The sequence below is a fragment of the Chelonia mydas genome, chromosome 5, assembly GCF_015237465.2.
Source record: "Chelonia mydas isolate rCheMyd1 chromosome 5, rCheMyd1.pri.v2, whole genome shotgun sequence".
NCBI lineage: Eukaryota > Metazoa > Chordata > Testudines > Cheloniidae > Chelonia > Chelonia mydas.
In genome coordinates this window covers 12505827-12523374 of record NC_051245.2, presented here as the reverse complement: position 1 = coordinate 12523374, position 17548 = coordinate 12505827, and the positions used below count along the sequence as shown (strand labels likewise).

At 43.9% G+C, this 17548-nt stretch overlaps 1 protein-coding gene across 1 annotated transcript; it reads right to left on the bottom strand.

Annotated features, from left to right (window-relative positions):
* Positions 1-474: 474 nt before the first annotated feature.
* On the bottom strand, positions 475-14744 carry HAUS1 (HAUS augmin like complex subunit 1). Its single transcript, XM_007055175.4, has 9 exons — positions 14495-14744; positions 13690-13864; positions 10335-10470; positions 8833-8967; positions 7797-7920; positions 6217-6282; positions 4684-4755; positions 2355-2402; positions 475-776 (listed from the first exon to the last, which is right to left on the bottom strand). Exons 1-9 carry the CDS (start codon positions 14735-14737, stop codon positions 693-695), a joined length of 1083 nt encoding a protein of 360 aa, XP_007055237.2. The 5' UTR covers positions 14738-14744; the 3' UTR covers positions 475-692.
* Between the last annotated feature and the right edge of the window lie 2804 nt (positions 14745-17548).

Here is a 17548-nt window from a genome sequence, read left to right as displayed (position 1 = left end):
GTGCCTTCCACGTCAGTCTCTTCGATCTATGTCTGCAGCAGGCACCAGTTATGTTAAAGTGGGGAAAGTAATTAAACTTTGACTTAACAGCTAGAACTCTACATTCATTTTTAAAAAGGATTTGAAGAGGAGAAAGGAAGAGAAAAGTGATTGATGTTGGATGAGGAGACTCATCTCACAAGATGTAATAACGAATACTGTCTAGTTTCTCTTGACTCACCAAATAGAGGACCCTTCCAAGGCTAGAGATCCAGAACCTGATAGGGTAGAAGAAGAGACCAAGACTAACCAGACAGCTTTCTATCAAGCCCCAACTTCCTCCTCCTTCCCTCCCTTTTTCCCCAGTTGATCTAATTTAGTAAAGCAGAAGATACCTGGTACAGACATTGAACCAAACATAAAACTGCTTGTTTGCTGATTAGGTCGCCATCTGGAGGTCATTTACCAGTTTTAGCTCATATTTATAAAAATACATAGAGAAGGAAGCCTTGTTTTTATTATTCAGCCTTACAGAAAACAGAAATATACATACTTTTTACAAAACTAAAGCTATGAGAAACCCTCAAAATCTGTGCACCTGGCAGAAAGATGGCAAGTGTACAGGCCCCAACAGTGTGGAATACGCCACCATGTTTAGGAACCCAAAAAGTCTTTAAAAAAAAAAGTGAAGTCCTTTTCCCACACAGGTGACTTTACGTAAATCGGCGTTTGCTGGGCTCTGGTACTGACAGTGCCATCATGTCCACTTTACTGGAGAACTCAGCCTCAAGAGCATTCTAGAGGAGAAAGAAGCAAGAGAAATCAGTGGCAATGCAAATAACTTTTACATCATTGTTAGACAAATATGTCTCTAACGGTCAACCCCATTGGACATCATTTGTATGCATTAACCCAGCTGAGTGAAAGAGCATTACTGGTGTGGGATGTTCATCAGTACTCAGTACAGAGCACAGTTAGTTGAGAATATAATAGCATTTAGCAGCTCTTGAACAGAGAAAAATGAGTCATTATAAACAGCCAAAATTAGCATTACTAATCCAAATGAAGACCCAAAAAGATATACAGTATTCTTAAACATTATGACAATGTTGCATTGTTCCCAGGACAATCTCCAAATATATCAAACCCTAATAAAGCATCCATTGTTTATGGACTATAACAAGACAAACTTGCTTGTTATACTAACATCTAGAGAGCTTATCGCCAGGAACCTAAAAGGCTAAATCACAGTAATTATTTCCAAACTGACACCACTGGTCCATGCTGTGTGATCCTCATGGTCCTTGGAATGCAACATTTTTAGAACCAAGCAGCTGGTGAACAGGGGGTGAATAGAGAGCCCATGACACAATCTCTTACAATGTGATGCACAGAACGTGAATGTTGGAGAACCTTGTACTCTTTGTTTTACTGAGATTAACATACAAATTCCACACGTATGCACAAATGATAGTCATATGTGGTGGGCTTCCCATCATGCTCGGAAGGATTACTAGACACAGATAGGCTGCCAGAGCAAATTACTAAGGTGAAAAAACTCTCACCTGAGAAAGCCCTACCAGTGGTGAAGAAGGATCAAATTAATGAAATAAGTGCCTCACCATTGATCCTAGTGGTACAGTCCAAAGAGAAGGATGGTCTCATAACTGTGATCCTGACTGTATAGGGCTTTAATGATTATCAACACCTTCAATTGCATCTAGAAGCAGATAGGAAGCTAGTGCAAAAACTAAAGCACAGGTTTTATGTATATATTGGTCCATGACACTCAGGAGGAGGGCAGCTGCAGTCCCATGTGGACTTCAAAAGGAAGCATATACACAGCACTTAGCAGCAACCAAGCCTGCAGGAGACAAATGCATGGATGACCATTGCGCAGTCTGTTTTATATAGAAATGGCCGTACTCCTGTCCAGCTGCTGATTAAAAAATGCATTACGGGCCACAACTACCCTCTGAGAATCCAAGAGCAGTGAGTGATGTATCCGAAAGGGCCTAGAGACTGCAAACCATTTTAGCAAAAAGCACCCTCAAAAAGTGGCGCAAAACTTCCGCACAGTTCTTCAAAGCTATTTAGGGGACTAACTTCCACTGATTGCAGTGAGAATAAGGCATCTAAAGAACTCTGAAAAGCTGGGCCTTCCTTCAACATCTGTTCCTCCCTATCAACAAGAATCACTTCTATCTAATCTGAGCCACATTTGTACCCAGATCTTTATCTCTGGAGAGCATCAAGATTAGAATCTGAGGCAGATGAACCCGAACCTAACCATCAGCTATGCTGGAGTTTTAGACGATTTTTTTCAGGAAGTGACAGTGTCCATTTAAATCTCTGTAAGTAACAAAAGCTCCTACCAGCTCCCGCTTTGCTTCTTCAATCTTCACTCGAGCAAGAGAAGGATTCTAAAAGGAAGAAAAATGGCACGTTAACTGCAAGTAGCGACAGTCCTATTTCAGCTTGAAAACACAGAGTTTCTCCTCACCCAAAAGATTTTAATAAAGGGTAGGAGAGGAGTGGGGGCTAAACAAATGGTCTCCATGCATTCCCCCAAGATGCAAAAAGTGCTGCAATTAAAGATAGAAAAACCCCAAATGTAATGGATTTTGAAAGAGCTGTTATGAGGCCTAATGTTAAAAGAAACATCTCCATGAAATTTGCAAAACTGTTGATCAAGAGAGCCTGGCTTTAAACATTTCCAGCAGTGTTTGCAGCCCAGACACTGAATAGGAAGGTGCCCACATGTGCACATAGCCTGTTTGTAGGAACACTCCTCGCCCCACTCAGCATCTCAGGCACTCAGCCAGTGGTGAGAGAAGCACAAAGGCTGAGGGGCAGGGGAGGCCGAGCCTTCCACATTCACTGAAAGCAAGATAGGAAAAATGGGAAGATTAAAAGCCAATTTTGGTGTCTCGAGTCCCTTGACAGAACCAAGCAAACTGCCTCTGGGGACTAGGATAGAGCCAGGCCCCACCCCTTCCCCAGGAATGACACAGCAGGAAGCTTTCTGTTTTTGTAGCAGGGGTAGCAATGGTCATCTAAGGCCGTGGGTCTCAACCAGGGGTACACAAACCCCTGGGGGTACACAGAGGTCTTCCAGAGGGTATGTCAACTCATTTAGATATTTGCCTAGTTTTACAAAAGGCTACATGAAAAGCTCTAGCAAAGACAGAACAAACTAAAATTTCATACTGACAATGACTTGTTTATATTACTCTGTATGCTATATCAGTGTTTAACAACCTGGGGGATTGTGGGGGGGGCGGAGATCACGATTTAGTTTATAATTACATGGTAAAAATTTGAAAGGAAGCAATTTTTCAGTCATAGTGTGCTGGGACACTTTTGCATTTTTATGTCTGATTTTTTTAAGCAGTAGTTTTTAAGTGAGGTGAAACTTGGGGGTACGCAAGACAAATCAGCCTCCTGAAAGAGGTCCAGTAGTCTGGAAAGGTTGAGAACCACTGATCTAAGGTGAGAGAGTCAGGCCTGCAGCAAGGATGCGTGTAGTGGGGAACTCACGGCAAGGAGCGGGTTGGTGAAGACAAGAAGGATGGTCTAGTGGTTAGGGCATTAGCTGAGAACCTGGATTCAGTTCCCTGTTCCAGCACAGATTCCCCATGTGACCTTGGGCAAGTCACTTAATGTCTCTGTACCTCATTTCCCCATCTGGGATAGGGGATAATAGCACTTCCCTACCTCACAGGGTGCTGTGAGGATAAATACATTAAAGATTGTGAGGCGCCCAGAGACTACAAGAATGGGGCCAGATAAATACGAGAGGTAGAATTGTGAATCTCGACACATAGGTTCATTTAATAAATCACAGTGCTACCCCCCAATTGTTACAGCATCTTCCTTATGTCCAAGAGGGAGAATCCCTCACTGATTTGAGAAAGGAACATGAATTCCTTCTTTCATCCACTTGCAGAGGAGCTCTGCAAGTGCTGCAGTTAGATTGTCCCCCGACCGACACATACAGGTGACCTGTCCACTTCATACAAAGCAAGGGTTTGGATACCTCTCACGTTGTGGATTTATAAACTACCGTTGGCTCTAATCTCTTTGAATTACTGTACAGTTCTTTACAGAGGTTCCCTTAACTGAACTCCAACTACTAAACAATGCTGTCACCATTTATACGGCTACATACATGAGTAACAGTAATGGTGGTATGTACCAGCAGATTCAAAGTTTGAGGTATATACCGTTTAAAATTATTGATAATCTTTGGAAAATAACCGTGCCATAGACTTTTGTTTTCCTCTCAACTTTTCCAGATAATTCACCTGATGCCTAGCTTATCCAACCAGTTTATCTGAGTTTGATTCCCATGCATTATGGTAGGAGAGAGCAAAATCTATCTATTGAAACTATTTAAACAGCCTTCTGTTTAAGCAAAATCCTTCATCTAGACAATTCATTAAGGGACATACACAGAGTTCGGACACAGCACAACTGTCAGCCTGTCAACTCCATTGCAACAGAATTTATTTACATTTTGATGTCTGTCTACATATAAAATATTTCAGCTACAAACACAACCTCCACCCCCTGAAGTTAATTTGACAGTGAAATTAATGCCTAAGTATAGCACCTAAAGAGAAAGTTATTCCATTTTCTTATATATGCACATACACGTTTAGGATACTAGAAGATAGTAGTAGTAGTAGAAGAAATAATTACAGGAGTTAAGTCCAAATAGGACTCCAGTTTCTTCTTCAAAGGCACAGTCTGTTGCTTTAGTTCAGTCAGTTTCTGTGAACACAGCAAAGCACCAGGTTATATTTCTGCAATCTAATTTGGTATAAGTGATGCAAATCGGTAAAACAAAGCATTTATGAATTTCCAAATGTTTTATTCTGTATAGATTTTAAGGGAGCCCATTGTTGCTGTAATTCTGATTAAGGATCTATAACTCTTCCCAGGATTTAATATTCCAACAATTTTATTTAGTCAAATCCAGTTAAGTTTTATATTGAAGTAAAAATGCAAATTTTTGTATTACCCTTATGAAAAAATACAAGGTCTTTAAACACAGTGTACCATTTGATGGCTGTTCGCTGGTCTGTGTGAAAGGAGGTGTTGATCTCAATGTAGAACCCAGTGGTCAGGTGTCCACGTCACAGAAAAACACCTTCGCAATGGGTACTACCTGAGACCCTTGCTGGTGATCTCAGCACAGGCCAAGACTGAACAGATCATGAAGAAATGAGTTACACACTAACACCTAGAGGCTGCCCTGACAGAACAGGGCTGAGCCACATAGGTGGGACAGTGTGGGGAACCTTCCACCACCACTTCTGGTGCTGTACCCATTCAGTGCACAAAGGAAAGAATTAACTCTTGAGGGTTACTGATCAAGCAACTTTCACCAGCACTAAAGCTATTTTAAAAGTCAAAGATAAACCTATGATGCATTATGATGCAGTAATTTACAACCCCTCCACCCCAAACATTTGTTCTGCACTCTGCAAAACAGATAAAAACACTGTCAAGTCAAACTTGCCCCCATATTTAGGCTCTATGAGAAAACAAAAGTTTTACAAAACCAAGAGCTACATAGAAGTTTCTATGATTTTTTTAAATTTAAGATTTCAATGGGAACATTTTTCAACCAGCATTTCTCCTGCAACATTTTGCAATCCAAATACTGCCAAACAATGCTAGTTCATGACATCCACAAAGTGAAACTGACTAGGCTATATTCATCATTCAAACTAACTAACAAACAACATAAATGGCAAAAAGCACATTTCAAGTTTGGAATTCTCTCGGTTATGGTAACATGGTGATATTAGTGTTGTGACAGTAGAAAGAACAGACTCAGACAGACATCATGTGCAGCAGCAAAGAGCTGGACAATCCACAATTAGAAACACAGGAAACACGTTTTTAAAAAATGAAAGTATTGTGACAGTGTCCCTTTAACAAATTACACCATTATTGTCTGATGTAGTCACAATTATATCCAAAAATGTTATATTCACATAAAACTGGAGGTGGCCTCAGGATGTAAAATTTGGATCACAGATTAGATTGTGGACACCCCCACACATCAGAGGCATTTGTATGTGGGATGTTGGTTTGGGCCCATCCCTAACATACACATGTACTCAAGTATCCATATGGAGAAATGTTATTTCCTTAAACTATCCAAACAAATGCTGATTCACATGCACCACTTCAGAAATGTCCCTCTTGTCACAACACACCCACCTCTGAGAGGCTCACTAATGACTGATGTGTCAAGGAAGGATCCATCCCGCTTGCCGAAAGCTGTTCCTACAAGAGAAAAAAACAGTTCACAGTTTGTACAGCACACCCTGCTCCTCTACTGAACAGACAGTGTACAATACATTATTCATCACAAAAATTTAAACAGAAAATGCATAGAGATATTTTGATGCTTACTTGTATTTTAACATAAGCAGGCAAAAAGAAAAAAAGTTAACTATAGCAGGAATTTAGGGCTGTTTTAAGTGCTAATCTCCAAGCAACTTTAACTGTGGAGTCAGTGGCTAATGAAACATGCATAAACAGCAATATACCTACTAGAAAACCAGCATGACTAGAGCATTCAGAGAGGACATGAGTAGGATTACCTAGTAAAATGTCATCATACTAATAAAAACACTTATCCCTCAAAATTGCCAGACTATCGTACAGTCATTCTGTCAAAGTGGCCTGTAACACTCACCCTTACTTGCATCACAAGGGGGTTGAGAAACTTTATTTCTCATATAGTGCTTAACTAGTCCAACATTGGGTTTCAGAATCAGTCAAGTAACCAATATGCAATGCACGTTACACTGTACGACTACCAAAATCATGACACTGGAAGAGAACATGCTCTCTGATATCATCTGTATAGACAAATGTGAAGAGTAATTCCAACTATAATCCATGCTTATACATTTTTAAATTTATGAAGGTTCCGCAAATTTATGAAGGTTCCTGCTTTGAGCAGGGGGTTGGATTAGATGACCTCCTGAGGTCTCTTCCAACCTGAGTCTTCTATGATTCTATACCAAGGAACACTGGAAAAAATAGCTATTTTTCTGTTGAATAAGAGCAATGGGGGACCTGAATTTACTCATGTGTAACTGTTGCTTTAAGGTCCCAGTCCTCCAACACTTAAAGCCCACGTGTAACTTTAACTTTAGTTGGACAATTCATGTGAGTGAAAAGCTACATACTTGCTTAAGTATTTGCATTTGTCCTCCCAGTATACAACTAAGGCTACATTTTTGGCACAGCAGTGTTCATGGTAATCATTAAAGTCAATTTAATAAAGCCACCATTGTGGGGTGAGCTCATTCTTCAACCCCCACACCCCCAGACAGTAACCTTTCTGTGAGTATGGTTCCTCCTACCCCCCCCTGTTGTGAAATGACTAAATATTTGTATGACAAAATCATAGCCTTATATATGATTAGCAGGAACTTCCCTAACTTTAAAATATTGGGGCAACTACTTGCCACCCCACTCCAGCAGGGGACACATTCAACCCCTAAGGCCTCTGTTACCTTTTAAGCAAAATGATCCAAGCATCACAACATCCATCCACTTATCCCCAGCTCTGCAGGAAAGGCGACTGGGGATCAGTTACAACCAATTCCCTTCAGGGACCAACCATACTTTATTTCCAAGTGTCAGCTGTAATAGATTCCCCCTCTTGGAGGCTAAGAAGCTCCAAAGATGTCTCTAACTAGTAGTGAAACCATACATTTTGGGGCCCACTTTGACATAATCACATATTCCTTTAAGAATACTGGTAGAAGACTTTTATCATCAACCTCTGCAGCCTTGATCCTGAATTTAAAGTCCTCAGATTTATCCTTCAGGAACTTCATGTTCTGGGTTCGGCTGTCAGCTTTGGCTTTTTCCGTTGCCAGATGTTCTTCTGTTTTTTTAAGGTCCCTTTAAGAAGAAAATTGTGGTGAATATATGTGGCTTACTAACCTTCAGCCAAATTAACGCTCTCAAGTAAATACCCACAGGAAGGACAAAGTGAAGCAGAAAACGGAGTTGCACTCAGTCTCTCCACCAGCTCAGTCTATTGGTGGGATGAGATTTCCATGTGCACAGATACCCCACAGATTCCCAAGACCCTAGGATATGCCTACTGATAGCAGGGCATCTGCATGAAAACTCTAACAACCGCCTGGTGGGTCACTATACTAGATTAGTTAGTGGAGAACCTAGGAATACAACTGTTAAGTGACTTAACTAAAATCACGCAGTGCAGTAATGGCAGAGCTGGGACAAGTACACAGGAATGCTAGTTCTACAACATTAACTATGCTGCTGCTGCTCTCAGTGCCACAATAGTTAGAGTTTACTGTAGTGCCCCTCATTGTAGTATCCAAGCACTTCAATGTAAATTAAATCTGCATGGTGAGGTCGCTGGTGGACTTAGTGGAATTTTATAATCTTTTGGTTAAAGAAGAATCTCCTTGGGAATCTTTTTTGTTCTAACCCAGTCCTTTATTTTTACCATTAAACAACACTGCTCATGCTCAGAAAAATATGCTCGCTTTGAACCTATGCACAAAGCAATAAATGGGAGATGCAGGCACGTACTTATGAGCACTATTCAACCCATAATATTTAATTACATAATTGTAGGCTTGGGATTTTTAAACCTTTTTTGACTATTTGAAGTAAATTTGCTGCAAGGACCTTGATTAGTGGTTTAAATTGCTGTGAAGTAGAGCAATATTGAACTGAATGTTCAGATATCCTGGTTACTGTTCATAGACAATAAAGTTGCTGAGAACAGGGGACCAGCAAACCCCATTCAGCTCTTTCCCTTTCTCCCCCACTACTCACTCTTTGAGATGTTTTTCCAGCACCAGAGCTGCAGTTAGCTTTTTCCTAAGGCTGGTCAATTCAAGCTCCATTTCTCTGTTTCTCGATTCTGTCGCATGTAAATCTGAGGTCAAATCATTGATAGCGGAGATGAAGCTAATGAAACAAGAGATTTCATTGATCTGTTTAGAAGTCAACTCTGCTGAAGCTCAGGGTTATATAATCACTTATTTTCTTTCACACTTTCCATAAACTTTTCTCAAATAATGGCAAATCTGATAGGTCTCTCTAAGCTATCTTACAATCCAAATAGCTAAGAACTTCTCTAAGCCAGTGTTTGACAATGTACATAAAATTCAAAATAGCTTAACATTTTAATTGCTATGCAATACACATGTATACAGCTCCTTTTATCATGAAGCATTTCACAAGCTGAACTGCAGCCACTTCTGGGACAGATGATGGCATGCAGCCTGAGCACACCCCACTGCACAACAGCTGGAGTAGGAAGGAGAGGAACAGAGGCAGAAAGGGACGTTTTAGCTAAAGGCACATGGAAAACCCCTACTTTTATTAAGAGAGCCAGACTGAACCTCATTTTCGTATGGTTTCACCTGAGAAATCTACGCAGGGTACACAGTCAAATACTCAATTTAAATCTCTCCAAAAGGATGAAGGGCTGGGCAGACCCTGGCAGGTTTTAGGGAATCAGATTTGAAATAATGAGGTGTCCAACCCACGGCTCTTGAGGATGACTACATTAAGGAAAAGTCTATTTAATTATGACTTGAAAATGCAACCCCTGAAACTACACCCTGCAATTCTTCAGAAGCCTCTGAATCAGCCAAACACTGCAGCTGCCCAGGTAGCAGCTATGGGTCCTTCCCTGCAGCAAGCGCTCAGCAGCGCCCCTGCTGGCCACCTGCTGCACCACAGGAGTAGGAGGTGAGAGTAACATTGACTACTCCATTGCCTGCTTCTTTGTGGGCTATGGGGGCTCCAGGAAGAGCATGACAGCAGCTAGACTGGCTCCCTCTGTGCCTATGGGAGTGGCTAGCAAAGGATGGCTCCCACCTCCACACACTGACTCAGAGCAACCCAAGAGAGGGGAAAAAGAGGAGAAGCTGGGAATGAGCAGCCAGTTACAGCTCCCTGATTCTTTTGCTGAGTCCAGGTTAGAGGAGTCTGGGAGCTGCTGTAAATTGTGCCAGCTAGCATAAGAGCCCCCAGGGAGGGACCATATGCCAGCAGGGGATAGCTGGAGTGCAGCATCCTTCAACTACTCCCTCTCCTCACCCCTGACCTGCCACAGGGAGTATAGGGAGGGAGGAGTAGGAGATGGCCATTTCATCTCTACATCCACTGGGAACTCCCCCACCCCAGAACTGCAGGTGCTTTCCACTCCCTTTGTGCTGCATGAGTGGCACAGGGCAGAAAGTTGGCCCCAAAGTACTGATTGTGGCCTCAAGCTGAGAAGGTTGGACACCACTGACCCAGACTTCAGCAAACTGTGGAAGAATTACCTTGCTAGGGAAGTGTCCTTTGTTTCAAGAGCCATTGCACTATCTACCAATGCGTTCAGATAGCTGGTGCCTGCGCTAGAGAGACTGTTGAAGGAAAGATTCACACTCTCCATGAGAAGATCCTGTAGATAGTTGACTGAAAAACCAAATAGTTACCTTCATTTAATATTCGTCACAGGTGTGCATGGGACTGTACACATTTAGAATACACAGTCTCTGCTTCAAGGTGCTTACAGTCTAATCAGACACAAAAGACACAATTTAAGGTTCAATGTGCTGTGCTCCATTTTGTAAACATAAACAATCTATTGGATGGATCTTAAAAAGAGTCCTACAAAAAGTGAAAACTAGGTCAAATTACACAGGATGGATATAAACAAATAACACAAGTATGTAGGGACAAAATTAGAAAGGCCAAGGCACAAAACAAAATTGAACTAGCTAGCAACATAAAGGATAACACAAAAACATTCTACAAATGCATTTACAGCGGTTCTCAAACTGTGCATCGGGACCCCAAAGTGTGTCGCCATCCCATTTTAATGGGGTCACCAGGGGCAGCATTAGACTTGCTGGGACCCAGGGCTGAAGCTGAAGCCTGAGCTCCACCCCCACCTGGGGCGGGACTCAGGCTGCGGCCCCTTCTCCCACCCTGGGTCATAAAGTAATTTTGTTGTCAGAAGGGGGTGGCGATGCAGTAAAGTTTGAGAATCCCTGAAGCAAGAGGAAGACCAAGGACAGGTTAGGCCCTTTACTCAATTGGGGGGGGGAGGGGGGGATGCAGCACGGGCAATAACAGGAGATGTGGAAATAGCAGAAGTGCTAAATGACTTTTTTTGTATCAGTTTTCACCAAAAAGGTTAGTAGCAATTGGATGTCTAACATAGTGAACGACAGTGAAAATGAGGTGGGATCAGAGGTTAAAATAGGGAAAGTTAAAAATTACTTAGACAAGATAGATGTCTTCAAGTCACAAGGGCCTGATGAAATGCATCCTAGAATACTCAAGGAGATATATGAGCCATTAGCAATTATCTTTGAAAAGTCATGGAAGAAAGGAGAGATTTCAGAGGACTGGAAAAGGGCAAATATAGTGCCAATCTATAAAAAGGGAAATACAAACAACCTAGGGAATTACAGACCAGTCATCTTAACTTCAGTATCCAGAAAGATAATGCAGCAAAGAGTCCTGTGGCACCTTATAGGCTAACGGACATATTGGAGCATAAGTATGCATCTGACGAAGTGGGTATTCACCCACGGAAGCTTACGCTCCAATACATCTGTTAGTCTATAAGGTGCCACAGGATTCTTTGCCGTTTTTACAGATCCAGACTAACACGGCTACCCCTCTGATACCAGAAAGTTAATGGAGCAAATAATTAAGCAATCAACTTGCAAACACCTAGAAGATAATAAGGTGATAAGTAACAGTCACCATAGATTTGTCAAGAACAAGTTGAACATAATAGCTTTCATTGACAGGGTAACAAACCTTCTGGATGGGCGGGGTGGGAATGGAAGTGGTAGATGTGGTATATCTTGACTTTAATAAGGCTTTTGATTCTGTCTTGCATGACCTTCTCGTGAACAAACTAAGGATGGAGCTATTATAAGGTGGGTGCATAACTGGTTGTAAAACCGATCTCAGAGAGTAGTTATCAGTGGTTCACAGTCAGGCTGAAAGGGCATATCAAGTGGGGTCCCGCAGGGATCAGTTCTGGGTCCGGTTCTGTTCAGTATCTTCATCAGTGATTTAGATAATGGCATAGAGAGCACAGTTATAAAGTTTGCGAATGATACCAAACTGTGTACGGTTGCAATTGCTTTGGAGGATAGGATTAAAATTCAAAATGATCTGGACAAACTAGAAGTAAATAGGATGAAATTCAATAACGACAAATGCAAAGTACTCCACTTAGGAAGGAAAAATCAGTTGCACACATACAAAATGGGAAAAGAGTGCCTAGGAAAGAGTATTGCAGAAAGGGATCTGGGGGTCACTGTGAATCCCAAACTAAATATCTGTGAGGAATGTAACACTGTTGCAAAAAAAGAAAAGGTCATTCTGGGATGTATTAGCAGGAGTGTTGTAAGCAAGATACAAGAAGTAACTCCGCTCTATTCCGTGCTGTTTAGGCCTCAGCTGGAATATTGTGTCCAGTTCTGGACATCACATTTCAGGAAAGATGTGGACAAACTGGAGAAAGTCTAGGGAAGAGCGACAAAAATGATTAAAGGTTTAGAAAGTATGACCTATGAGGGAAGACTGAAAAGATTGGATTTGTTTACTCTGGAGAAGAAAAGACAGAGGAGACATGATAATAGTTTTCAAGTACAAAAAAAGTTGTTACAAGGAGGTGGGAGGTAAATTGTTCTCGTTAACCTCTGAGGATAGACAAGAAGCTAGGCTGGACATTAGGAAAAACTTCCTAATTGTCAGGGTAATTGTAAGCACTGGAATAAATTGCCTAGGGAGATTGTGGAATCTCCATAATTGGAAATTTTTTAAGAGCAGGTTAGACAAACACCAGTCAGGGATGGTCTAAATAATACTTAATCTCGACATGAGCATAGGGGACTGGACTAGATGACCTCTCGAGGATCCCTTCCAGTCCTATGATTCTATGATTCATTGGGAGACTACACAGGGAAAAAAAAACAAAACAAAACACATTTTTGGGAGCGATTAGGAAAGAAGAAAGAAATTCTCCTGCATACAGTATCGGAATTCTTATGATATTGTAAACTTATAGAATCCTACCTAATTAAAACCTTGCAAGTGATTTTTATTAGTATATGAAATGTTAAAATAAAAATGATTACGGTGGCCTGAGCTGTGGGGTTGCTCGAGAAATACTTATCGCTGTTCTCCATTTTATCCAATGCTCACGCCCTATGATTAGCTAAGGAGTTGCTAAATAACATCGCTGCTGTTTCAGAATCCTAAATTGCTTCCCTTAGTTAGAGATTAGCATTGGCTCAGACACTTGAGATCAACACTATCCCTGACCCCCACCCTTGCACATACAGTGTCACTATTTCAGTGCTGTGCCATCTAGCTTGGCAGTGTAGGAAGTTTAGCAGCTAAGCTGCTTGTCAGTCTTTACAGCCTGCTCAAGTTGATTTAAGAAACTGTTGTGGGCCAATCTGATGTCACTTTTGGGAGAAAAGTATTTGTGTACGCAGTGTATGACAATATATAGCTGGATTTCAGGAAAACCCTAGCCTATTGCTACTTTTTTACACTTTTTATAAGATATTACAGTGACTAGAAAATAGAAACCCAAACCCTATAGTGTCACTTAGAAAAAGGCGTTTTTACTGTAACTGGAGTTTGAAGCTCCACACTCACCTTCTGACTCATATTCAGCAGTCTTCTGTTTCATGTCATCTATCACGAGGGAGACATCCCTGTCTCTGGTTTCATTGCATTCCGCAAGTTCATATAAAATATCAACAGTCCGTGAATTCACTTCGTACTGTGGAATGGGTTGATCCCCAAATGTCCTTTTTAGCCATAAAGTAACCTGCCAGGAAAGTGGGAGTAAAAAAGGTAAATGGTTTAATTTAAGGAACTGGAATTAAATATCAGGCGCACACTGCGGAGAGCTGGGGGGGGGGGGGGGGTGACAGCCTAGGTGTAAGCAGGGGCAAACACTGGGGGGGCATTGCGCACAGCAGAGAGATGGGGGGGTGACAGCCTAGGGGGAAGCGGGGGCAAACACCGGGGGTCCGCTGGAGGCACAGAGCGGGGAGCTGTTGGGTGACAGCCTGGGGGGAAATGGGGGCAAACACCAGGGGGGAGCATTGGCAGCGCACAGCGGGGAGCTGTGGGGGGGGGGAGCGACAGTCGGGGGGGAAACTGGGGCAAACACCGGGGGGGGGGGCATTGGCAGCGCACAGCGAGGAGACGGGGGGGGGTGACGGTCGGGGGGGGGGGGAGAAGCGGGGGCAAACCCCGGGGGCGGGAAGGCCTGGTGGGGGAGACCGTGGCTGCGCTGCGAGGAAGCGGCCAGGGGGCGTCGGGGGCCAGGAGCTGGGGGCGGCGGGGGGGGCTCGGGGACGGAGGACGATCCCGGCCGGACATGCTCCTCTCTGCGGGGCCCCCCGCGGGGACTGTCAGTCGGCAGCCGCCCGGCCCGCGCGGTGACCGTTACCCGTCTGAGCTTCTCCTCCATCCCGGCCTCGGCCGCGCTGAATCCCGATTCCTCCCGCCGCCTTCCCGACCTCCTCCGCGCACGGCCCCGACCGGCGCAGTGAGCGCCCAGGCCCGCAGAGATGACCTCAGGGCCGCGGCGCTTGCTGGGAGTTGTAGTTCGCAGCCGGTGTCCTTGTCTCAGGCCCCGCCCCCTCCCGAAACCACGCCCAGAAGGGGCTAGCAGGCTGGTGGCAGCTCCCATTGCCCCAGAGACGGCACACGAGCTGCCTGGGCTGTGACCCGCTCTCTGTCTGCAAGGAGGGGCCTCGCCTTGCTCGGCCTGGGGCAAGAAGAATGTTGCAGAATATGCAAAAGAAACCCCATGTCATGGTACAGTAACAAGTCCCCAGCAGGGAACCTGTCACTATGTCAGGACATGGTCGTCTTGTCGTGTCACCCCCCCCCTCCCCGGCCCAAAAAAACCCACCACTGCTTCAGAGTAACAGCCGTGTTAGTCTGTATTCGCAAAAAGAAAAGGAATACTTGTGGCACCTTAGAGACTAACCAATTTATTTGAGCATAAGCTTTGTGAGCTGTAGCTCACGAAAGCTTATGCTCAAATAAATTGGTTACTCTCTAAAGTGCCACAAGTACTCCTTTTCTTTTTACAGTGTAGTCAGATTGCTAAAACGTGTTATCAGGTCACAATACGATGGAACAATGCCCTGAAAAAAGTCATCATAATATAGGATTTGGACATCTTGAAGAAAATAACATCACACCATGCTATGATGTTGCCCATCTCCTCAGTAACACTAGCCGCTATGAACACATCTGTCAAGGTTCCTTCCCCACTCTGTACTCTAGGGTACAGACGTGGGGACCTGCATGAAAGACCCCCTAAGTTTATTCTTACCAGTTTAGGTTAAAAACTTCCCCAAGGTACAAACTTTGCCTTGTCCTTGAACCCTATGCTGCCACCACCAAGCGTGTTAAACAAAGAACAGGGAAAGAGCCCACTTGGAGACGTCTTCCCCCCAAAATATCCCCCCAAACCCTACACCCTGTTTCCGGGGGAAGGCTTGATAAAAATCCTCACCAATTTGCATAGGTGAACACAGACCTAAAACCTTGGATCTTAAGAACAATGAAAAAGCAATCAGGATCTTAAAAGAAGAATTTTAATTAAAGAAAAAGTAAAAGAATCACCTCTGTAAAATCAGGATGGTCAATACCTTATAGGGCAATCAGATTCAAAACATAGAGAATCCCTCTAGGCAAAACCTTAAGTTACAAAAAGACACAAAAACGGGAATATACATTCCATTCAGCACAGCTTATTTACCAGCCATTTAAACAAAAGGAAATATAACGCATTTCTAGCTAGATTACTTACTAACTTAACTAACTGAAGAGCATTCCTGACCTGGTCCCGGCAAAAGCATCACACAGACAGGCAGACCCTTTGTTTCCCCCACCCCCCGTCCACCTTTGAAAATAACTTGTCTCCTCATTGGTCATTTTGGTCAGGTGCCAGCAAGGTTATCCTAGCTTCTTAACCCTTTACAGGTGAAAGGGTTTTGCCTCTGGCCAGGAGGCACTTTATAGTTCTGTATACAAAAAGGTGGTTACCCTTTCCTTTATATTTATGACAACATCAAACCTGTCTTCCTCTCCCTGCATTGCCTTCCCATAGACTAACAACTGAAGTTCAAGGTCAAGTCCTTCTCTTCATGATGCTCAATGGCCTGGACCAGGGTATCTGAAAGATCACCTAAAGGTCTGAGATGAAGACTGTTTTCAGCAACTTTGCTCCTCTGGTACAGAGAAACTTGACAGTGGAAAAGCTCATCTATGCAAGACGCAAAGCTTTCTCTGAGGCTTGCCCAAGTCTGTGGAATGAATGTCCCCAGCAATTAAGGACCATCATAAACCTCGCCACTTTCTGCTCTAGGTGCAAGAAGCATTTCTTTGACTTTGCCTTCTCCAACAAATGTATAACAACTTGTATATTTGTTATCAAAAAACATTTCCTAAATAAAACAGTCCACTGCATGTACTTCTCCCCATGAAGAGAGGATGAGACAACAACCCATGACAGATGTTAGTCGTGTTGCTTAATGCACTACTGGAAGGCGCTCAGATACTACCATGGTGGGTACAGTAAAGAACCTGAACAGAATATATTAGAATAGCATGTTTTACAGGTTTGGATATAATTTTATGATGGTAAAAAGATCTTTCACTATGCAAAATCGCCCCAGTAAAATCGAGACAATTCCTCTAAAATTCCAGACAGGTGGCAATCCTGGTTTAGTATCATAAAGACGGATCATAGGTAGGGCTCTGTGTCTGTCACAGTGGTCGCGGAAGTCATGAATTCTGTGACTTTCCATGACCTCCTTGACTTCTCAGGGGTCCCACAGCCAGCTGCACTGGTGGTGTTCAGGTTACCCTGGGCATCTGGCAGGTGGGCAGACCCGCAACCAGCCACAACAGTGCTGCTGCAGCGGCCGAGGGCCAGCCGCACGGGCCGCTTCTCAGGTGGTCCCAGGAGGCTGACCACAATCCCTGGGGCTGTGGGAGCAGCAGCGCGTGGACAGCCCCGGGGGCAGACGGAGCAGCCACTGCTTGGTGGCCCCCCCCAGCAGCTGGTGTCACTTGCCTTGGTGGCCCCCAGCTAGGGTTGCCAGGTATCCAGTTTTTGACCAGAATACCCAGTTAAAAAGGGACCCTGGTGGCTCGGGTCAGCACTGCTGACAGGGCCGTTAAAAGTCCGGTAGGCAGTGCAGTGGGGCTAAGGCAGGCTCCCTACATGCCGTGGCTCTATGCGCTAAGGCAGGCTCCCAGAAGCAGCGGCCTGTCCTCCCTCCGACTCCTAAGCGTAGGGGCAGCCAGGGAGCTCCACACGCTGACCACGCCCCAAGTGCCGGCTCTGCAGCTCCCATTGGCCAGGAACCACAGCCGCACCTGGCCGCGCCTCTGTGTAGGAGCTGGACAGGGGAGATGCTGCTGTTTCTGGGAGCTGCTTGCCTTCCACCCTGAGTCTGCTCCCATGCCCCAACCCTCTGCC

What these genes read in the sequence shown, in the direction of transcription:
- HAUS1 (XM_007055175.4), bottom strand. Translation starts at nt 14,737, where the DNA reads ATGGGAGCTGCCACCAGCCTGCTAGCCCCTTCTGGGCGTGGTTTCGGG. An exon ending in TGGAGGAGAAGCTCAGACGG is followed by an intron (nt 13,865 to 14,494) that starts GTAACGGTCACC and finishes CTTTCCTGGCAG; the next exon opens with GTTACTTTATGGCTAAAAAG. An exon ending in TCAGGATCAAGGCTGCAGAG is followed by an intron (nt 6,283 to 7,796) that starts GTTGATGATAAA and finishes TTTCTCTTGTAG; the next exon opens with GAACAGCTTTCGGCAAGCGG.